We start from the raw sequence: 18792 nt of genomic DNA, 5'->3' as shown, positions 1-18792 counted from the left end.
TAGCACTCGGCCATACACACTGTCCCACAACTAACTTTCTTCATTCCACACTATGTCACGTGCGTGTTTCCATGTCAGTAGCTACCCAAATGTTCTTTTGAGCGTTCACCAATAGTCCATCCCATGGTGGCAGCATAAGTTTTCAGTAGCTTCCATGGCTGCACATGTAGTTGGCTGCCATTCCTTTCGCTGCCACAAACAGGGCTGCGGCATTCATCCTGGTGCCTCCTGGGTGGGATAAACTCCTAAGAGTGGAATTGCTTTTTGTATTTTAAATGTTGCTAAGTGGACCTTCCCACCAACAGGATATGAGATGGCCCGTTTCCCCCATGCTTACACCCTCCACCACTTGGTATTCCTCAAGAAACAGATGCTGGAAAGAAGACAGTAGGATTGGGACATTTGGATCGGAGGGGATCCAAGCATTTGGCCCCGGGGGAGTGTCAGCAGAATCAGGAGTGAGGAAGTCTAGAGAGACGAATTCCAGGGAGGCTCCCTGGGAGAGGCTGACGGACCCATGGAGGGTGGCGAAGGGTGATCAGTTCCATTCGCTCATTCACCAATCACTTCCGAGCACGGACTGTGTTCCCGGCCCTGACTGCACGTAGGCCCTGAGAAATTCTTGGCCCTGTCATGGTGGAAGCAGTGCCTAGTGTGGGAGACGCAGGGTTAGCAAGTGAGCAAGTACAAGTGATTTCAAGCAGCGCTGAGAGCTGCTCAGGGAAGGAGTTGAAAGAGCAGGAAAGGGCCAAGTGGCTGAAGCATGTGGTGGCAGAGGGAAAGGGGGACAAGCAGAGAGGGAGGCAGGACCTAGAGCCAGGTGGGACGTGGGCTCCATACACTGGGGGAATCTCTGGAGGGTGCCAATCAAGGTTGTGGATGAGCTGACTTTTAAGGAGACAATGGCTCTCAAACAAGCAGTCAGGGCAGAGCTGGAGAGGAGCGGGTGGAACCAGCATGACTGTATCAACGGGATTTCTATCAGCAGACAACAGAAAAGCACACAAAAAGCCCTGGGGGTGACTGTTCTGGTTATCTGTTGCTGTGTAACAAACTACATTCAGCTACCTTGAGGCTTAAATGTCTGAAAACATTTCATTATACCTCGTGATTTTGTGGGTCATGACTGCTCAGGGCTCAGCGAGGAGCAGCTAGATTCTACTGCTCCATCTAGCCTTGGCTGGGGTCACTCAGTGGCGCTTAGGTGGGGCTGGAGAGTCCAAGACAGGTTCCCTCCCACACCTGGGCTGGAATGGCTGAACAGCTGGGCTCTCCGTGTGGCTAGCTTGGGCTTCCTCGCACCATGGCAACCTTGGGACAGACTTTTTACGTGGCAGCATAGGGATCCAAGAGCAAGTGTCCCAAAAGATAGGAGGTGTAAGCATGCCTGGCCTCTGGAGTATATCCACCCCTCAAATTGTACAACCGAAAATATCTCCAGACTGCGAAATATTCCCTGCAGGCAAAATCACTCCTGGTTGAAAACCACTGACTTGGGATCAATTCGTTCTGACTTTAAGCCCCCATCCTACCCAGCTGTCAGGAAATTTTATCCCAGTGACGACTGGAGCCCCTTCTCTGTCCAGGCGATCCCAAATTGGGGCAGAGTGTGTGGTGCCCTAAACCTTGGGAAGAGCGCCTGCTAAACTATTGTCCATTACGGCTGTCATCAGTCCTCACTAGGCTCATCTCGGTGGTCCCCTGAATACAGCAGCTCTCCTGCCATCCTCCACCCCAAACCCACACCTCTCATAGGATATGGCCTGGGAGCCGAGGCTGAGGGGGTCCCACCTCTGGCTCTGGCCGCCTACCAATTCAGGGAGCCAACACTCTTTCCCCATTGCCAGTCAAAGCTAGGAGACGGCTGGGAGTTGCAAAGGGGTCTGTGTCCAGCTGACAGGATTTGTTGATGAACTAGACGTGGTTGTGAAAGAGTTAAGGACGCCTCCAAAGTTTCCAGCCTGAACCAGTCCAAGAACTGCGAGGCCATTGACGAAGCGGGAAGTCCAGGAAGGAAAAACCTGGGGGGAGAATATCGGGAGCTCTGATTTGAACACGTTGGGAAGTCCATTAGCCTTCCAAGTGAGACATCAAGGAGGCATCTGGGTGGACAAGTATGGAAATTGGGATTGGGAGTGAGATCTCAGCCAAAGATAAAAGTATGGGAGTCACTTGAAATGGTATTTATAGCCACAAGACTGACTGAGGTCACCCAGTGTTGGATGGCAATGTCCTGGGCTGGGCTCTGGGGCTCTCTGATGAATAATTATTGGATAACAATTACTGCTGCTTTATTCCTTGAAGCCTCTGGCACGGTGCCTGGTTTTCCAGACAAGTTCACTGAATTGAGCAGAACTCTATGGTACTTTATTTCCCACCACGCTTTCCCCACTAATCAGGACTCAGATGCCGTCAGCAGGAGTGCTAGAATCACCCAGTTTAGTGGGAAATGAAAATATTCTTTAGGAATTTCTCAGAACCCAAATGGAACTTCACTCTTACTTGGAGAAGGAAACTCAGGTTGTCTCAAATTCCCACTCCAGTAGTGGAAGTTCTTGTAAAGACAAAAATTCCATGTTCTACAGACTCCAGAATTCAAGCTCAAATTCCTGCCCCACAAAATCGTAAGACAAAATTAAATGTTAACCTCCACTCCTCACTGCCATGCTGAGATTCCTGAGGTCCAGATGTTTTATTTTTACTGATATTGGGAGAACTTTAAAACTGGGAGTTTGCTATGCAGAGAATTTGGTCTCACACGTTGACCCCTTTAGTCTGTCACTCGCTGCAGGATGCCTGAGTAGACTCCAAATACAGCCCTCGCTATTTTGCTCCCCACCCTGAGAGCAGCAGTACCAGAATAGCAACATGAATCACTTGACCTGCCATGCAACGTATGGGCCAGGACGCCTTCTATAATGGAGCTGCTGCTTGTGCTGCAGGGATCTGGGGAAGGAGACACTGGCAGGCCCACATCTCTGCCTCCCTGCCTACTCAGGATGGCTCTGAGTTCACCGAGAAATCTGGAGAAGCCCAAGTTGGTGGAAATTGTAATAAGAGCTAATATTTATGAACGTTCAGAAGTGCTTTACCGTGACACTGAATAAGTTTAAACTTTAGGGTCTCCTATTTATATCCCTTCCAAAGCTCCATATCTCATTTCTTAATTTGTGTGTTTCTTTCCTCAAAGAAAGATCTCAAATTTTTGTACGTTTCCAGTCTGACAAGACTCTAGCATGAGTTATTTTGTTTAATCCTCACAGTAACTTTGGGAAGTCACTGGCACTCCATCATCCCTGTACAGGCAAGGACACAGAGCATAGAAAAGCCATGTTTGAGTCCTTGAAAATTCCAGACTTGTTTCAGCCTCAGGGCCTTTGCACCATCTCTTGCGCTGTCTGGAGCCTTTTCCTGGCTGGCTTCTCATCACTCCAGGTCTACAGGGCCTTCACTAACCACCCACCTCTAGGAAAGCCTTCCTTTCCCACCTCCCGGGTTATTTTCTATCCCTTACCTTTTGTTTTCTTTATAGCACTCACTACTCTAGAATTATCTTCATTTATGCACTTATTTTTATTTAACAAATGCATATAGTGCTTACTCTGTCATGAGGCACTGTTCCAAGTGCTTTACAAATATCAAATCATTTAATCCTCATAACTACTCTGACATTGAAACTTTTTCATCCCCATTTTAAAATGGAAGAAACTGAAGCAGAGAGGTAAGGTAGGTTGCTTCAAGTCACACAGCTGATGCATTTAAGTATCATCTGTCCCTCCCGCTAGAAGACAAGATCCGTACAGCGAAAGCTACGTCTGTGGGCTGCCTTGTTCACTGTTGAGCCTCTGTACCCAGAGTAGGGCACTGCACATAGTAGGCCTACAAAAAATGATGTGTAGGAGATGATAAGGCCAGGTCACACAGAGGGAAGAATGAGAAAGAAGCCTGGAGACAGGCTGTGGGGTTGATGACAGAAGGCCTCCAAAAGCCACTGGAGATGAAGGAAGAGTTGGTCTGGGGGGCAGCAGTGGGATTGACAGAAGTATGGTGGTCTGCAGACAATGCCAAGAAGAAAGGAAAAGTCTTGTTGACAGATTTAATTTAGCAGATGAATAAGAGAGGCCACAAGCCTTGAAATCAGCCTTGACTCCATATTTCGTGTTACGCAATCAATGCATCAACAGATCCTGTCGGCTCCCCCAAAATGCATCCAGAATCCAAGTCCTCCCGCCCTCCTCTGCTCCCAGCCTGGCCCAGCCACCATTACAGCTCTCCTGGATTATTGCATCAGCCACTTAAGAGTGTCTCCCAGCTTTTACCCTTGCCCACCTCTTCATCTACACAGCAACTAGAGGGATCTGATAAAATGAAGTCGGATCATGTCACTCTTCTGCTCAAAACCTGCCAGCATATTCCAAAGTGAACACAATTGCCTCCCACCCGCAGGACCTTGTCTCTGCTTCCTGTTCTTCTGGCTCTCCCACTTCCTCCCTGCTCCTGCCATTCTGGCCACCCCGGGGCAGTGCTACTCCAGGGCCTTTGCTTTTGCTATTCCCTCTGACTGCAAGGTTCTTCTCTAGACTTTTCATGAATCTCATTCCCTCAGGTTTTTCCTTATATATTAGCTTCTCACAGTTTGCCCTGGTCACCCAACACCTCTTGCACCCTTTCCCTGATTTATTTAAGCAGATACACTATATAAGCAGATACACTATATAAACTTTCAGTTTGTCTCCCTTGCTAGACCAAGCACCATGAAAACAGTGATTTTTGTCAGTTTTGTTCACTGCATTTTCTCCACTGCCCACAATTACACCTAATACTTAATAGGACGTTCAACATTTGATGGATTAATGCCTGCTACGTGCCAGGTGCTTTGCAACGCACCTTGAACACAGGATAAAGGAAAACAGACACAAGGCCCTCCTGGACTTCACAAAATGTGGTGCTGTACCAGTCACTGGTTTGATTGGTGATTGGACACATGTATAGTCCACAGTGCTGTGAAAGCAAATCACAAGTGGACAGAAATTAGTGTGTTTGTTGGGGGCCGGTTGTCAAATAGTCTTGACAGCTCATCTCAGCCTGACAGATGAGCGGTTACCCTGGCAGACTTGGTGGAAGGGGGGTTCCAGCAGAGGGAGCAGCTTGCAGCCAGGCCCAGAGTGAAGGAGCCCACCTAGTTCAAGGAGCAGAGAGGTCAGGGTGGCTGGAGTTGTGTGCTGAAAGTGGAGGACAGAAAAGAAGTGACAAACGTAGGCCTGCCAGATTAGACAGGCCCTGCGCCCCAATCTAAAGCCTCCAAATACTAACCGGCAGGCTTGTGGATCCGCATTGGCTTTGCCTGCAGTGTCCAGAATGGACCAAAGACAGCTGGGATGCAAAAGGAGGCAGTGGAGACAAGCTCCTGGCATACAACAGGGCACTTAAAACCCTGGGAAGGGACGGCATTAGCTAGACAGGGGCAAGAACAAGGACACAGGAGGGCCCAGGACCCTCATCCAAGCTCTCTGCAGACCCTCATGAGGCTCCTTTGATCCATACACCACACAACTGGTCCAGGTGCAAAAGCAGCATCTTAATTCCGCAGGCCGTCTCGTTCATGATCTGAGCCCTTCCTTTCCGCCCCTTTCCGGGTGCCTGTTCAGCCTCTCGCATTTGGGCAGCGGTTACGACCCCCCCAGGCCGCCGTCGCCGGCCAGGAGGTAGTGAAGCACCACACTGAGGTCTGTTTCCTTTACATCCGTATAAAGGTGGTAGCTCCCTTTCACTAAATGCTAAATACTTCATGAATATGAACCCTCCCGCGGCCCCAAATTACCACGCCTTTACCGGAGAGGTTCAGAGAGGGCATGCCTCTCCATTGGGGGGACCCAGCGGGCCACAGGCCCCGCCAAGGTGAGATCCCGCTCTGTCCTAGCCAAGCCCCAGCGCCTTCACCGCCACGCGCGGTATTTTTCAACATTCAGAATCGAACAGCAGGGATCCGGGGACGGACCAGGGTGCTCTCTCGAAGCCAACCCAGACGGACACCCCCACCGGCTGAGACCCCCCCGAGCCCGCCGCATGAGCGAGACCGAAGCTTTCCGCCGCTGGGGAGGAGTGAATCCTCCGCAGGACCGCAGCAGATGAAAGAGAGAAGCAGCCAACGGCCCCGCAGCCGCGGGAGCAACCAGTGCAGCGGGTGACCGTGGCCTCGGACTCCCACAAACCCCACACTGCCCTTTGAAGGACAGTGATTTACACCTATCCGCGCAAAGTGTTGGCAAATCTCCGCCCAATTGAAATTTTTCTTATCCGAAGGAGTTTCCGTCATGGAGTCCGCCAACCCAATGGGAAAAGTGGAAATTTCCAGAAAGAACAGGACCAATGGGCGCAGCCAGCACGGCCACGACTGGCGGAGCAAGCAACCAATTCCTGTCTCAGATCTCCGCCCCTCCCTCCAATCGTAGAGCCTGGGATGGGCGGGGCCTGTCGGGAAGCGCCCAATCCCGAGGCGCGGCTGCCCAATGAGAGAGAAGCAAAGATAATGGACTAGGCTGAAAGCCAATAGTAGAGAAGCACAGAAAGCCCCTAGTAGAGCCCGACCAGTGAGCAGGCGAGGAAGGGGCGGGATCCGGGGGTCCCGGCAGCTTCTAGTAGGTTCCAGAAGGCGGCGTGTGCAGTTGGGAACGCGTAGCGGACGGAGTCTATTCAACGGAGTACCGGGCCGGCTATGGAGCAGGTGAAGGGGGAGGGGCAGGCTGAGGACCCAGGGCCGCTCGCTGACCGGCCAAGGCCAGGCGATGGTCGGAGGGGCGGGGCGGGTGCCCGATTGGGACTGGGAGCTGGGACGGGCGGAGCAGCGACGGAGGCGAGGGTGTGAGGGCCGTGACTGGCCGGCGGGTGCGCGGTGGAGCGAGGCCCGGCCGCCGGGAACGGCGGGTTCACTCAACGCCGGTCACCTCCCGACTCGGCGAGGAGGGCCCCGCGCGTGGACGACAGTTCGGCGTGAGTCCGGCCCTCGGCGGGAAGAGGCGCCGTGGCGGGTCCCGGAGGCCTCCCGGAAGGTGGCTCCGGGCTGAGTCGGGGGGATGGAGGGAGGCGAGGGACCTCCGAAGAGGCGCGAGCGGTCGGGTCCACGTCAGGGGATTCGCTCTCTGGGAGATGGCTGAGACACTGCCGACGTAGAAGCCACCCGGGACTGGGCCACACTTAACGTGGAGGAATGCAGGCAGCGGGGACGGGAATGCACTGGAAGCAGCCGAGGCTCCTAGCCAGTTGGGGGAAATACTAGTTTGCTGCTTGTGAAAACCGGCGTGGAAGAGGGTTGAGTGAGGGGGTGAAGAGGAGGAGCAGGCGGACGGCGGTGCCCGACGCCGGAGAGGAGAGGGTGCAGCAGAAGGCTTTGGAACCTGTTCCCTCCACCCGTGTTCCACAAATTTATTTGCCACCTTCTCCCTCTTTTTGTGTGTGTGTGTGTGTTTCTAGAGTAACTGAGGACAGACGCTTCTGAAAGGTCGGTTTCTAATGACGCCAGGAGGCATTAGCCGCTGTAGACCATTCAGACTGTAGATGAACAGCCAGAAGTCAGTTACTTGCCTTGGCTCAGTATTGTAGAGGGGCCGGGTGTGAAGCTGCTGCTGGTGGCTTTTAATGACTTAACTAAACCTCGGTGGCTCGGCGGTTGTGAAAGGCTTAGAGTGGTTTGATTCGGTTGGAAGCTGTCATTGAACTGTAATGAGTGATCTGGGGTGGGGGAGAGAAAAAGGCTCATTGTGGGGGGGTAAAGCTGAACCTTTTACTGTTAGCATAGCCATTGTTGGGTCACATGTGGAGCCCCTGCTACATTAGAAAAGAACACGGGAGTGGAATGGAGAAGTTCAAGTTTTTGAGCCCCTGTAATTTGAATTGTGTCTGGGATTAAACAGGCTGTAGTATAGACGAGGAAAAGATTTATGGAACAAGACACACATCCTTGTTAAATTTAAGAATGCTTTTTTTCCTGCAGTCAACAACACAGCAAAAAAAATTTTTGTTTTGGAAAACAAAATCGCACACCCGTAATGGAAGTGTGTTTACAGGTAGACTGCAAATGAACGTCAAACTAAACTCAGGACTGCAGATTTACCATGGCAGTTGTACAAATGACCAGGTGTGAGAATATACTGTCTTAAACCTGTTCCTGAAAAGAAACGTGTGATTTCGTTACATTTTGTTTTCATTTTCAACTCTGAGATTCACATCTCAGCTTTAGGGAATATTCAAGTTGGACAAATTGCAGTGTCCAAATTTGTATTTTTTTGTTAAACAACTGCAGTACCTTTCAGATAAATCCCACAGTGATTCACTTCTTACATTTGACCCAGTACATGTGTACGACTCTATGACACGTTTTTAACAAAATGATACTGTTATGTGTATTACACACTGATAGTTTTCTATTCCATTTGATCTTCTGAAGTGCTGGTCATAATCTACAAACTTGATTTCCTAACTTACTGTACTCAGTTTGGAAAATGATGTTCTATAGGATAGGCAGGAACTTCACCGAGTTGTTCTCAACTGTCTCTTGTTATTAGTTGAGTTTTTACATTTTTTGCCTTCTGACTTCCGTCCTGAACTCTTAAGATTTTTATCCCCTATTTGCTTGAATTTGGCAATCTCCTGCTTTTTTTCACTTCGAGGGTTCTCTTCAAGATCTCTCTGATGGAGGTTCCCGATTGGTGTGCCTCAGGGCTCCAAAATAATTTTCTCTCAACAGAATTCTTTCTTGCATCAGTATACTGGGTCATGGGTGGCTGATAAAAAAAAAAAAAAAGAATGATGCAGTAACTTGAATGTCATAGCTTGGTCTCTGGATGTGTTTGCATTTGAGGTGTGGCCCTCTCTGTCTTGTAGGGCATCCCTGATTAGAAACCCCTTTAATTAGGACCCTATTCTGATGGCCAAGGCCCGCTTCACTTTTCTAAATGCTTTGGTGTGTTCCTGCTTCTTCCATTCTGAATGTTTGAAAGGATAAGGGATTAAACCGCAAATAGTATTTTTTCATTCTTTATTTCCTTTGCAATATATTAACATTGAAGCATGTCAAAACCTGATTTGGGGTGGGGGGGGGCTAGCTTTCCTTTACCCATTAAGGAGCAGAGCACTAATCTACTATGTTGTGACATATTACCACACCTATAAATGAAAAGACGGATTCTTTTTTGACCGTGGAAGAACATCTTGATGTTCCTGAGGAAGCCATCCTAAAGCCTTTAGTGCACCCTTGCTCTGCTTCCTTCCTGACGGCTTCTTCCTGTAGGGAGTGATCAGGTCTGTGCTCAGTTTGTCATTTGGTCTCTTTGGAAACCTGTGTCAAATGAATTTATTTTGCTATGACAGGAACTCATGAGTGTGCTCTAGAGGTTTCATCAGCTCAGAGTGGACATTTGGAAGAGTGGCTGGGGTTCCTAGTAATCCACACGAGAGCCAGTGGAAAGGAGAGTATCAGGCTTCTTCTGCCTGGTTATTTTACCTGTTCCTTGCTGGTTCCCAAAGGTGTGGGAAATGCAAATGAAGTAATCTATGATTTCTCTCTTCTGATCTGTAAAGTAACCTATTTGTTGATAACTGCAGCAAAGAATGAGCATCATCTAAAAAGTTGGGACTAAATAAGCATGTTGTGGAAGTAAACTAGATTGGCTCCTTTTTTCCTCAGGTAAATGAGCTAAAAGAGAAGGGCAATAAGGCCCTGAGCGCTGGCAACATCGACGATGCATTACAGTGCTACTCTGAAGCAATTAAGTTAGATCCCCAGAACCATGTCCTCTACAGCAATCGCTCAGCGGCCTACGCCAAGAAAGGAGACTACCAAAAGGCTTATGAGGATGGTTGCAAAACGGTTGACTTAAAGCCTGACTGGGGCAAGGTAAGCTGGGGGAAGGTTGGGGCTCTTCAGACTTGCCAGAAATGCCTTTTGGTGTGCAGTTCTTAAGTATTAGGCCCCCCTGACCTGGCTGGTTGCCCATTCCAATAGACTAATAGTTCATTGTCCACCAAGTCCTCTTCCCTGTTTGAGTAGATTCCTCAAAATAATAGCATATTTCATCAAATCTGAGGAGCCGTCCGTTGTTAAGATGTATCTAATTTTTTTACTACTGAGAAAAAAAATGCTGCTCAAGAAACTGGCAGTAGTTGGTCATAAAATGAATTGGGGTGGGCAGGGTATACCTCTTTGATCTTTAACTGGATTCTTAAAGTGTCGATTTTGGCATTATATCCTGCTCCTCTTCTTTGGCCTTCACATGAATGCCCATTGAATTCATCTTCTGGATTGACCCCTAGGTGCCCTTTACAGCCACACGTGGCCTAACGACAGGGTACGTTCTGAGGAATTCACTGTTAGGTGATCTCGTCGTCGTGCGAACATCACAGAGCGGGCGCACTTACACAAACTGAGGCGGTACCGCCCGCTACACACCTGGGTTTATGGGATAGCCTACTGCCCCTGGGCTACTAACCTGTACGGCACGTTCTTGTACTAAGTGCAGTAGGCAGCTGTAACGCAATGATAAGTATTCGTGTATCTAAACGTAGAACACGCTAACAGCAGTATACGGTATAAAGGATGAAAAACGGGACCATCTGTATAGGGCACTTACTATGAATGGAGCTTGCAGGCCTGGCGGTTGCTCTGGGTGCTTCAGGGGACGTGAAGGCCCAGGACCTTACTGTAAACTGCTGGAGACTTTATAAACACTGTACACTTAGGCTACACTAAATTTATTTAAGAAATAGCATAGCATTGCCCTACAATGGCACTAGGTGATAGGAATTTTTCAGCTTCATTATAACCTTAATGGGATCATTGTCGTATGTGCAGTTTGTTATTGACCAAAATGTTGATGCAGTGCATGACTTCATTGGGTTTTGTGTTTTTCTTTGCTGATAAAAGGGCTATTCACGAAAAGCAGCAGCTCTTGAGTTCTTAAACCGATTTGAAGAAGCCAAGCAAACCTATGAGGAGGGTCTAAAACATGAAGCAAATAATCCTCAGCTCAAAGAGGGTTTACAGAATATGGAGGCCCGATTGGCAGGTGGGTACCATGCATATTGTTGTTTTTCTTCTTGTTTTTTCTTTCTTTTTTCTTTTAATTGTTATCTTTTTACATGGGATTAATTTTGAGGCTTTTTTCCCCAAGAAGTACCAGTTTGGTAGGCTCTGGGGGCATAGTAACTTGAGTGAGCCTACTTCCTAGTAATACACTTTTCTTTCCTTGGAACAGAGAGGAAATTCATGAACCCTTTCAACATGCCCAATCTGTACCAGAAGTTGGAGAGTGATCCCAGGACAAGGACGCTGCTGAATGATCCTGCCTACCAGGAACTGATAGAGCAACTACGAAATAAGCCATCTGACCTGGGCACGTAAGTCTCGAGGCAGCACAGCTTATCTCTGGAAATGGACGTGAACATTGTGCTTTCTTCCTGGGATCCTATGGCACGGCGTTCCCTCGGTCAGACTGCAGGGTTTCTGCCTTTGCTTTTTCTCCAGAGAGCAGTAGGAGTTTGTTGATTTGTTTGTATTTCTAGAAAGGGTCCAGGAGAATAATCTGGAAGGTTCATTCTAACCCTCACATGGCTCTTCACTGTTCTCCATTCTGATCTGGCACCAATCCTACTCTGCATACACACAGGGCCTGTTGTCTCTGGGGGTATATGGGAGTGGAAAGGTTAAAAAGAATGTCAGGTGTAAAGAGGTGTCTCTAAATCTTGTACTGGTGTCTGTGTCTATCTGAATCCCTCTAGCTCCTGAGAACAGATGAAATACACATATAATTCATTTTTCTGTATATCTCATGGCTTCAATAAATAAATCTGACCTCTGGTACCTCATTTTAGATGGATTTTTGAAGGGTTGAGTATTCCCCAGTGGGAACTCATGAGTAAGTGCAGAATCTAGTATTGTTTTGATGGGTGAGAAGGTTTTATATACAGTGGTCTGAGCTTTAGGAATAAATGGGGGTTTAAGATCAGTTGTGGGGGGAAATGATTGCTATTTTTCTTTTTTTATACTAGAAAACTGCAAGATCCCCGGGTCATGACTACTCTCAGTGTCCTCCTCGGAGTCGATCTGGGCGGTATGGATGAGGAGGAAGAAATCGCAACACCACCACCGCCTCCTCCTCCCAAAAAGGAGACCAAGCCAGAGCCCATGGAAGAGGATCTTCCAGAGAATAAGAAACAGGTATTGATTTTTTTTCTGTCCTTACTATCTCATGTAGTAAAATAACCCCATCAACTAGAAATAGGTATATCAGGTGGGAACACTTATAGTCCTTGGATGGCTGTAATTATTTTTGAGTGCTTAGTATGTGCTAAGCTTATTATTAACTGAAACGGTCAATATGTTAAGTCTACGTGACAAGCAATACAATAGGAATCACGTATCTCAGACACTTCTGTCAATGGGACATACCTTTCCATCGTCCCCCCACAGCCACTGTGGTTCTGCCAGCGTGGATATTGTCCATGCCAAGTCAGCAGAGTTGTGAGTGGTCCCTGTCCTTGCCGACCCATAAGAATGTTGTCTAAATCAGTCTTTAGGCCTCTGCTGCTGCGTTCCGCTTAGACGTGGTGTGTAATTCAAAGTTAGTTGTCCACTTAGCGACGCTGTCTTCCAGAGCAGAAGGCAAGTGCCTAAATAGTTTTATTTCCCTTCTTGTAAATGAGAACAGCAGATTGTTGCCAGATTTAGCACCTTTCAATGGGTAAGCGTTGGTTGGTGGTTGGGGTGTCTCAAAACTTGAAAAAGGCCCAATGGCGTGGGTGGTAATGAGCTGTGCTGAAGACTTGTGCCACCAGTACAGCCCCTTCTCCTAACCTCTCACCACGCCCTCTGCTGCTGTTCCCTGACAATTGAGACCCTGTGACAGCCACACAACAGAAACGACTAGGTACAGCCTGTCACAGTAAAACCTAGTACAAAATTCTGCTGTCCTCTTTGCAGTTGATTCAAGTTGAAGGGCTTTCTTTTCCCCGCAGAAGCCCTCTATTTTCTGGCAAAGATCCAGGAGAGTAGGTGTAAAACGGAGTTTCAGAGGAAGCAGAAAGGAACTTTTCATTCTCTAAGTTGGTACTTCCCTGGGCATGTGAAGAACCTGCTTCCGTGTGGTGTTGGTTGCCGGTGCTGTTTGGTGTCTGCCAGATCACAGGCTCTTGCTCTCCTTGTCCTCTGGGTTAGAATTGCTCAGCACTCCCTTCTTCCAAACCTCATCTAGGCACTGAAAGAAAAAGAGTTGGGAAATGATGCCTACAAGAAGAAAGACTTTGACACGGCTTTGAAGCACTATGACAGAGCCAAGGACCTGGACCCCACTAACATGACTTACATGACCAATCAAGCAGGTGAGGCCCAGTACGAGGCGCAAGTGAATTGTCGGGTGGTCCTGGGGGAGAGGCATGGGCTAACTCTTACTCTGAACCACCCTGCCTGGCAGCTGTGTACTTCGAAAAGGGCGACTACAGCAAATGCCGGGAGCTTTGTGAGAAGGCCATTGAAGTGGGGCGAGAAAACCGGGAAGACTATCGACAGATCGCCAAGTACGCTCTACCTTGTGGATACCTCAAGTGGGGGGGGGCGGGGTGTCAATGTCCTAGACTCAAATCTCCCTGCATGCGGAGGAGGGTTGCTGGCTACAGAACCTGTTCTGTTAACAACAGGCAGGAAAGGAGGCTGCAGGAGTCAAGACAAAGGTGTGGGAAGGTTGCAGTGCCCGAGTGCTGACGGGGCCTTGTCTCTTGCTGCAGATGTTTTTCTCTGCAGCGGCTGGCCTTCTCTCTGCTCTGCCCTTAGCAAACGCTTGTTCTTGTCTTTGTCAGAGCTTACGCTCGAATTGGCAACTCCTACTTCAAAGAAGAAAAGTACAAGGATGCCATCCATTTCTACAACAAATCTCTGGCAGAGCACCGAACGCCAGATGTGCTCAAGAAATGCCAACAGGTAGGGAAAGAATAAGGGATGTTTTATTACCTCTTAATTTATTATTTATCGTAGTCGTTATTTAATAACGAACCTTAAGTTTTTTTAAGTAGTATCTGGTCATTTTATGTGATGCTGCCCGTCGCTTACTGATGGCATGTAGGGAATAACCCAGGTTTGTTTTGTTTTGCCGTCCCTTTTTTATCAGCCAAGACTTCATGCAACCTTAGATGTTTTAATATTGAGGGTCAATGTGCGAACAGTATTAATGCTTCTTACTGTCACTTCAGATTTTTATTTTATAGCCAAAATGTTGTGTATTTTGCCAGTTGTCAAATTATGTAGGAGGGTGATTGTATTCACAAAAATATTGGTCAGAAAATTACTTAGCGCTGTTGACACGTCTCATTTTCCTATAGGGCATATGTTTGTACCAACTGTGTGGCAGTACTATTCTGTTTCACAGTGTACCTTCAGAATGAGGAATATAAAATTCTTAAAAATGAAATCTTGCAGTATTCTTTGAAAATTAAAATCTTAATCAAGCTTTTTAAGCCTGATATTTGTGTTTCTGAGAGTTTAAATGACTATTCCAAGATAATTTTTCCTTAGGCAGAGAAAATCCTGAAGGAACAAGAGCGGCTGGCCTACATAAACCCCGACCTGGCTTTGGAGGAGAAGAACAAAGGCAATGAATGTTTTCAGAAAGGTACCTGCAGCCTGGACAGGGGCACTTTGGGATGAGAGTGGTGTAGGCGTGCCTTCTGGGCTTTGGCTGACTGCAGGGTAGATATGCCCTGGTTGGAGAGGGTAGCTTTTTACTTTCTAAGAAATGATCTTTCCCTTATCCAGGGGACTATCCCCAGGCTATGAAGCATTATACCGAAGCCATCAAACGGAACCCAAGAGATGCCAAACTGTACAGCAACCGGGCTGCCTGCTACACCAAACTCCTGGAGTTTCAGCTGGCACTCAAGGTGGGAGGATCCGGGAATGTGGAGCAGCCATTATTGTAACTTGTACCTAAAGAATGTGTGTTTTATCTTTCCACATTTCCATTAACGTCAGCTTGATATTTGTCCTTTGATTGTAGGTTTAGGGTGGTGGTACATATGTAAGGTTTGGAAAATGCAGGGCCTATTTCTACCCGGTCCTGGCCCATGGAGTTGTTAGTGGTTGGGAGTATTTGGGAAAGTGGATCCTTTTCCAAAACTTTCCCTGATGGCTCTGATCTTTTTTCTCCCTGTTATCCTTCCTCATGTTTTTTGTTTTGTTTTGATTTGCCTTTTTAACACTTTAAATGTACAATTCGTAGCATCAAGTATATTCACACTGTTGTACAACCTTCGCCACTGTCCATCTCTAGAACTTTTTACCGTCCCAGACTGAAACTGCATCTTCCCCGTTTCCTCTCCCTCAGTCCCTGGCAATCAGTGTTCTACTTTCTGCCTGTATGAATTTGATCACTCAAGGTACCTCATATAACTGGAACCATACAATATTTTTTCTTTTGTGTCTGGCTTATTTCACTTAGTACAGTGTCTTCAAGGTTCACGTTATAGAATGTGTCAGCATTTCTTTTTTAAGTAAGTCTAAATTCTATTAAGTTAAATGTATGTACCGCTTTTTGTTTATACATTTATCCATTGATACATTGGCTTTCCACCTTTTGGCTATTACGAGTCATGCTGCTGTGAACATGAGTGTACAATATCTGTTCAAGTCCCTAGTTTCAATTCTTTCGGGTATTAGATTCAACAGTGGAAGTGCTGGATCAGAGGGTGATACTATGTTTAAATTTATTTTTAAGAACTGCCATATTTTCCGCAGCAGCTTTACTGTTCTTCCTCACTTTTTGATGTTTAGCTGGGCGAGACAAGCCTGCTGTTCTCAGTTACATCAAGTGGGGTCAAATATGACTGTGTTCCACATTGTGGAGATATTCCCCATTGTTCCCTTGAGCATGAGCCGCTGTGTTCCTCTGTTGGCTTTGTTTAAAATACTGTTCGTTAGGAGACAAACCTGGACCATTTTGTGGGGAGGTGACAAAATTATCTAGAAACACCAGTACCTGAGTCCATGATGGTTTTGTTTTTGATGCCATTATCTTCTGGGTCTGGTCTGGCCTAGAGACATCACAGCTGTTGGTAGGACTGTACAGTTGGTTTGCAAAGCAGAGAGTGGCATCGTCAGTCTCCTGTGATGAGGAGCCATACTTTTCCCAATCATGCAAACAGGAGGAAAGAATGAATGTATTTGCTTCTGGTCTTAGGGATTCTTGGTGGAGGAGTTGAAATTAGGCTTAGCTGTGCAAAATACACTGTTGTATTTTCCACGTAATTTTAGATTTTGAAGATATTTCAGACAAAAATACACAGAATACCTGTGTATTCTCCCATCTCTATTTAGCAGTCAGTATTGACACATTTTTGCTGAACCATTTGTGGAAGGAAATTGTATACATTTTGGCCCTTGACCTCTATAAATTCTTGAGCATGCATCTCCTAAAATGACTCTCCATCCAGTCACAATATTATTAGCACCTGATAATGGCAAAAGTAAGGCTGTAATGCCATCTGCTAGATGTCTATATTCAGATTTCTCCACTTGTCTGAAAATACGTTTTAAAGGTGTCAGTGTCTGAGGCTCATGCATTTCATCTGGTTATCATGTCCTCTAGTTTCTTAAGCGACAAGTTTCCTCACCTTTGGTGACTTTTTCATAACATTAGCCTGTGAAGAATCCAGGCCACTTAGATGGGATGGTCCCTAATGTGGATTTGTTGTCCCTCATGGGGTGTCTAACCTGCCCATCTGCCCTCCTTCTGCCATACCTGCTATTAAATCACCCAGATGCTGGGATTGACAGGAGCACTAGAGCAAAAGTAGAATACTCTGGCCTGGCTCTGGGTAAGGGTTCCAGTTGTCGTTCCAGGCGAGCAGCCTGCCCTGAAGTAGCTCCTGGACAGGAGGGAACCTCATTCTTTTTTGCCTCCTCTTTCTAGGACTGCGAGGAATGTATCCAGCTAGAGCCAACCTTCAGTAAGTGCCTTTCCACTGCCTCTCCCCGCCCCTTAATTCTGGTCAAAAGATTGAAAGAAAGAGAGGACAAGCTCTGTGTCCTTGCAACCTGTAGCGTTTGGCAACTGGCATCAGCAGGCGTGAGGGTGTGGTGTTATGCAAAGGTGGAAGCAGCAGCCCTGGGAGCTGTGTTTTGGATAGTGCCTCACCTTTCCCATTTCTGTCTGCAGTCAAGGGGTACACACGGAAAGCAGCTGCCCTAGAAGCGATGAAGGACTACACAAAAGCTATGGATGTCTACCAGAAGGCACTAGAGCTGGACTCCAACTGTAAGGTGGGGTTGCTTCCGGTCTTCAGGGAGTTCTCCCCTGTCTACACTTCTCCTTTGGGTCTTTTCAGTGTTTGTTCACTGGCCCTTCGCTGTCACCTGTTTCTCTGTGTCTGTCTCAGCCCTTCTCAATTACCTCCGTTGTCTTGGACCTGCTGAAACAAGGAGGCGAGTTGTGCTAACGCCCTCCTCTTTTGCCTTTGCTGGAATGCAGGAGGCAGCAGATGGTTACCAACGCTGTATGATGGCCCAGTACAACCGACACGACAGCCCCGAAGATGTGAAGCGACGGGCCATGGCTGACCCTGAGGTGCAGCAGATCATGAGCGACCCGGCCATGCGGCTCATCCTGGAGCAGATGCAGAAGGACCCCCAGGCACTGAGCGAGTGAGTAGAGCTGGGGGAGATGGCCTTGAAGGAAAAGACAATGAGAATGCACAAGGTTGGTGGGGATATGCTCAGTCGGGGGGAGTATCTCTTGTGGAGTATTTTTACTTAAAAGGGTGTCAGTTGGTGGTGAACAGGAAGGCCTTTATTTCTCTTAGTCAGATAGCTTACGTGGCCAGTTAGCAAGGCCAGTGCGCTGGGAGAATGGTCTCAGTTTAAAGTTGCGTCCAGGGATCTGCACAGTGGAGCTGGGTCAGGTTATGACTGCATGGCAGTGCAGGCCTTTGCAGTTCTTCCGCCAGGACTTCTCCTTAACCTTAGGGGTTTGCTCTGAGAGGTTAAGTCTCACTTCACATAACTTTGCCTCTTCTTCGTTAGACACTTAAAGAATCCTGTAATAGCGCAGAAGATCCAGAAGCTGATGGATGTGGGTCTGATCGCAATTCGGTGATGACTTGCTCATCATCCGCCTTCCTTTTGCCCTCGTGTGGAAAGAGGAGCTGGGACCGCGGCAAGCAGAAGGGAGAGAAGGGGAAAAGCAAACACCTTAATCCCCATATATTTATACAGACCTGTGTGGAAGATCCAGAGACTTGTACCTGCATTACTTACAGCCGCTGCCTCTGGGCCCTCCCAGCACATGCATGGTCTCTTCAGCTGCCCTTGAGTTACGTCTCCGTCCCGTCCCATGCCCCCAGTTGCTGTCTCAGCTGCTCTCCCATAGTTGGTTATTTTTTATTTGGGGCAGTGGGCATGTATGGGGAGGGGAGGGTGTTCTTCCCAGCCTCATGTCCCAATTGTCTTCACATTGTTAACTCCACATCCTCTTCTCCAATAAAACAAGCCAGACGGGCGTGGTTATACGTCGTGATGTCCTCGAGTCATTTTTTTGCCAGAAGGCCTTAAAGTGGCTGTCCTCCAGGGGTCACAACCTGGATTGGGACAGGTGTACATGTGAATCAACTCAGGACCAGGGCCTCCTGCTTTCGAGTGGGTGGGTCTGTGGGAGTTTGGTTTGGTTCCATTGGCTTCCCCAAGGTGGTCAGTAGGTGGTGCTGTCACACACACACACCCCCACACACGTGGAAAGGGAACCTGGAGGCCAGTAGGTG

At 47.8% G+C, this 18792-nt stretch overlaps 1 protein-coding gene across 1 annotated transcript; it reads left to right on the top strand.

Annotated features, from left to right (window-relative positions):
* The first annotated feature begins 6541 nt into the window (after nucleotides 1-6541).
* Nucleotides 6542-18543, top strand: STIP1 (stress induced phosphoprotein 1). Its single transcript, XM_081064484.1, has 14 exons — nucleotides 6542-6724; nucleotides 9683-9892; nucleotides 10919-11060; nucleotides 11250-11391; nucleotides 12043-12211; nucleotides 13245-13371; nucleotides 13464-13566; nucleotides 13846-13966; nucleotides 14558-14654; nucleotides 14798-14922; nucleotides 16950-16986; nucleotides 17196-17299; nucleotides 17508-17680; nucleotides 18059-18543. The coding sequence occupies exons 1-14, from the start codon at nucleotides 6716-6718 to the stop codon at nucleotides 18129-18131; spliced, it is 1632 nt and encodes a 543-aa protein (XP_080920610.1). The 5' UTR covers nucleotides 6542-6715; the 3' UTR covers nucleotides 18132-18543.
* The last annotated feature ends 249 nt before the right edge of the window (nucleotides 18544-18792 follow it).

This window comes from Rhinolophus hipposideros, assembly GCF_964194185.1.
Source record: "Rhinolophus hipposideros genome assembly, chromosome: 10".
Classification (NCBI taxonomy): Eukaryota; Metazoa; Chordata; class Mammalia; order Chiroptera; family Rhinolophidae; genus Rhinolophus; species Rhinolophus hipposideros.
Note: the sequence above shows the minus strand (reverse complement) of the source record. Positions and strands in the feature narration are given on the sequence as shown.

What these genes read in the sequence shown, in the direction of transcription:
- STIP1 (XM_081064484.1), top strand. An exon ending in CAATGAATGTTTTCAGAAAG is followed by an intron (nt 14,655 to 14,797) that starts GTACCTGCAGCC and finishes TCCCTTATCCAG; the next exon opens with GGGACTATCCCCAGGCTATG. An exon ending in CCAGCTAGAGCCAACCTTCA is followed by an intron (nt 16,987 to 17,195) that starts GTAAGTGCCTTT and finishes TTCTGTCTGCAG; the next exon opens with TCAAGGGGTACACACGGAAA.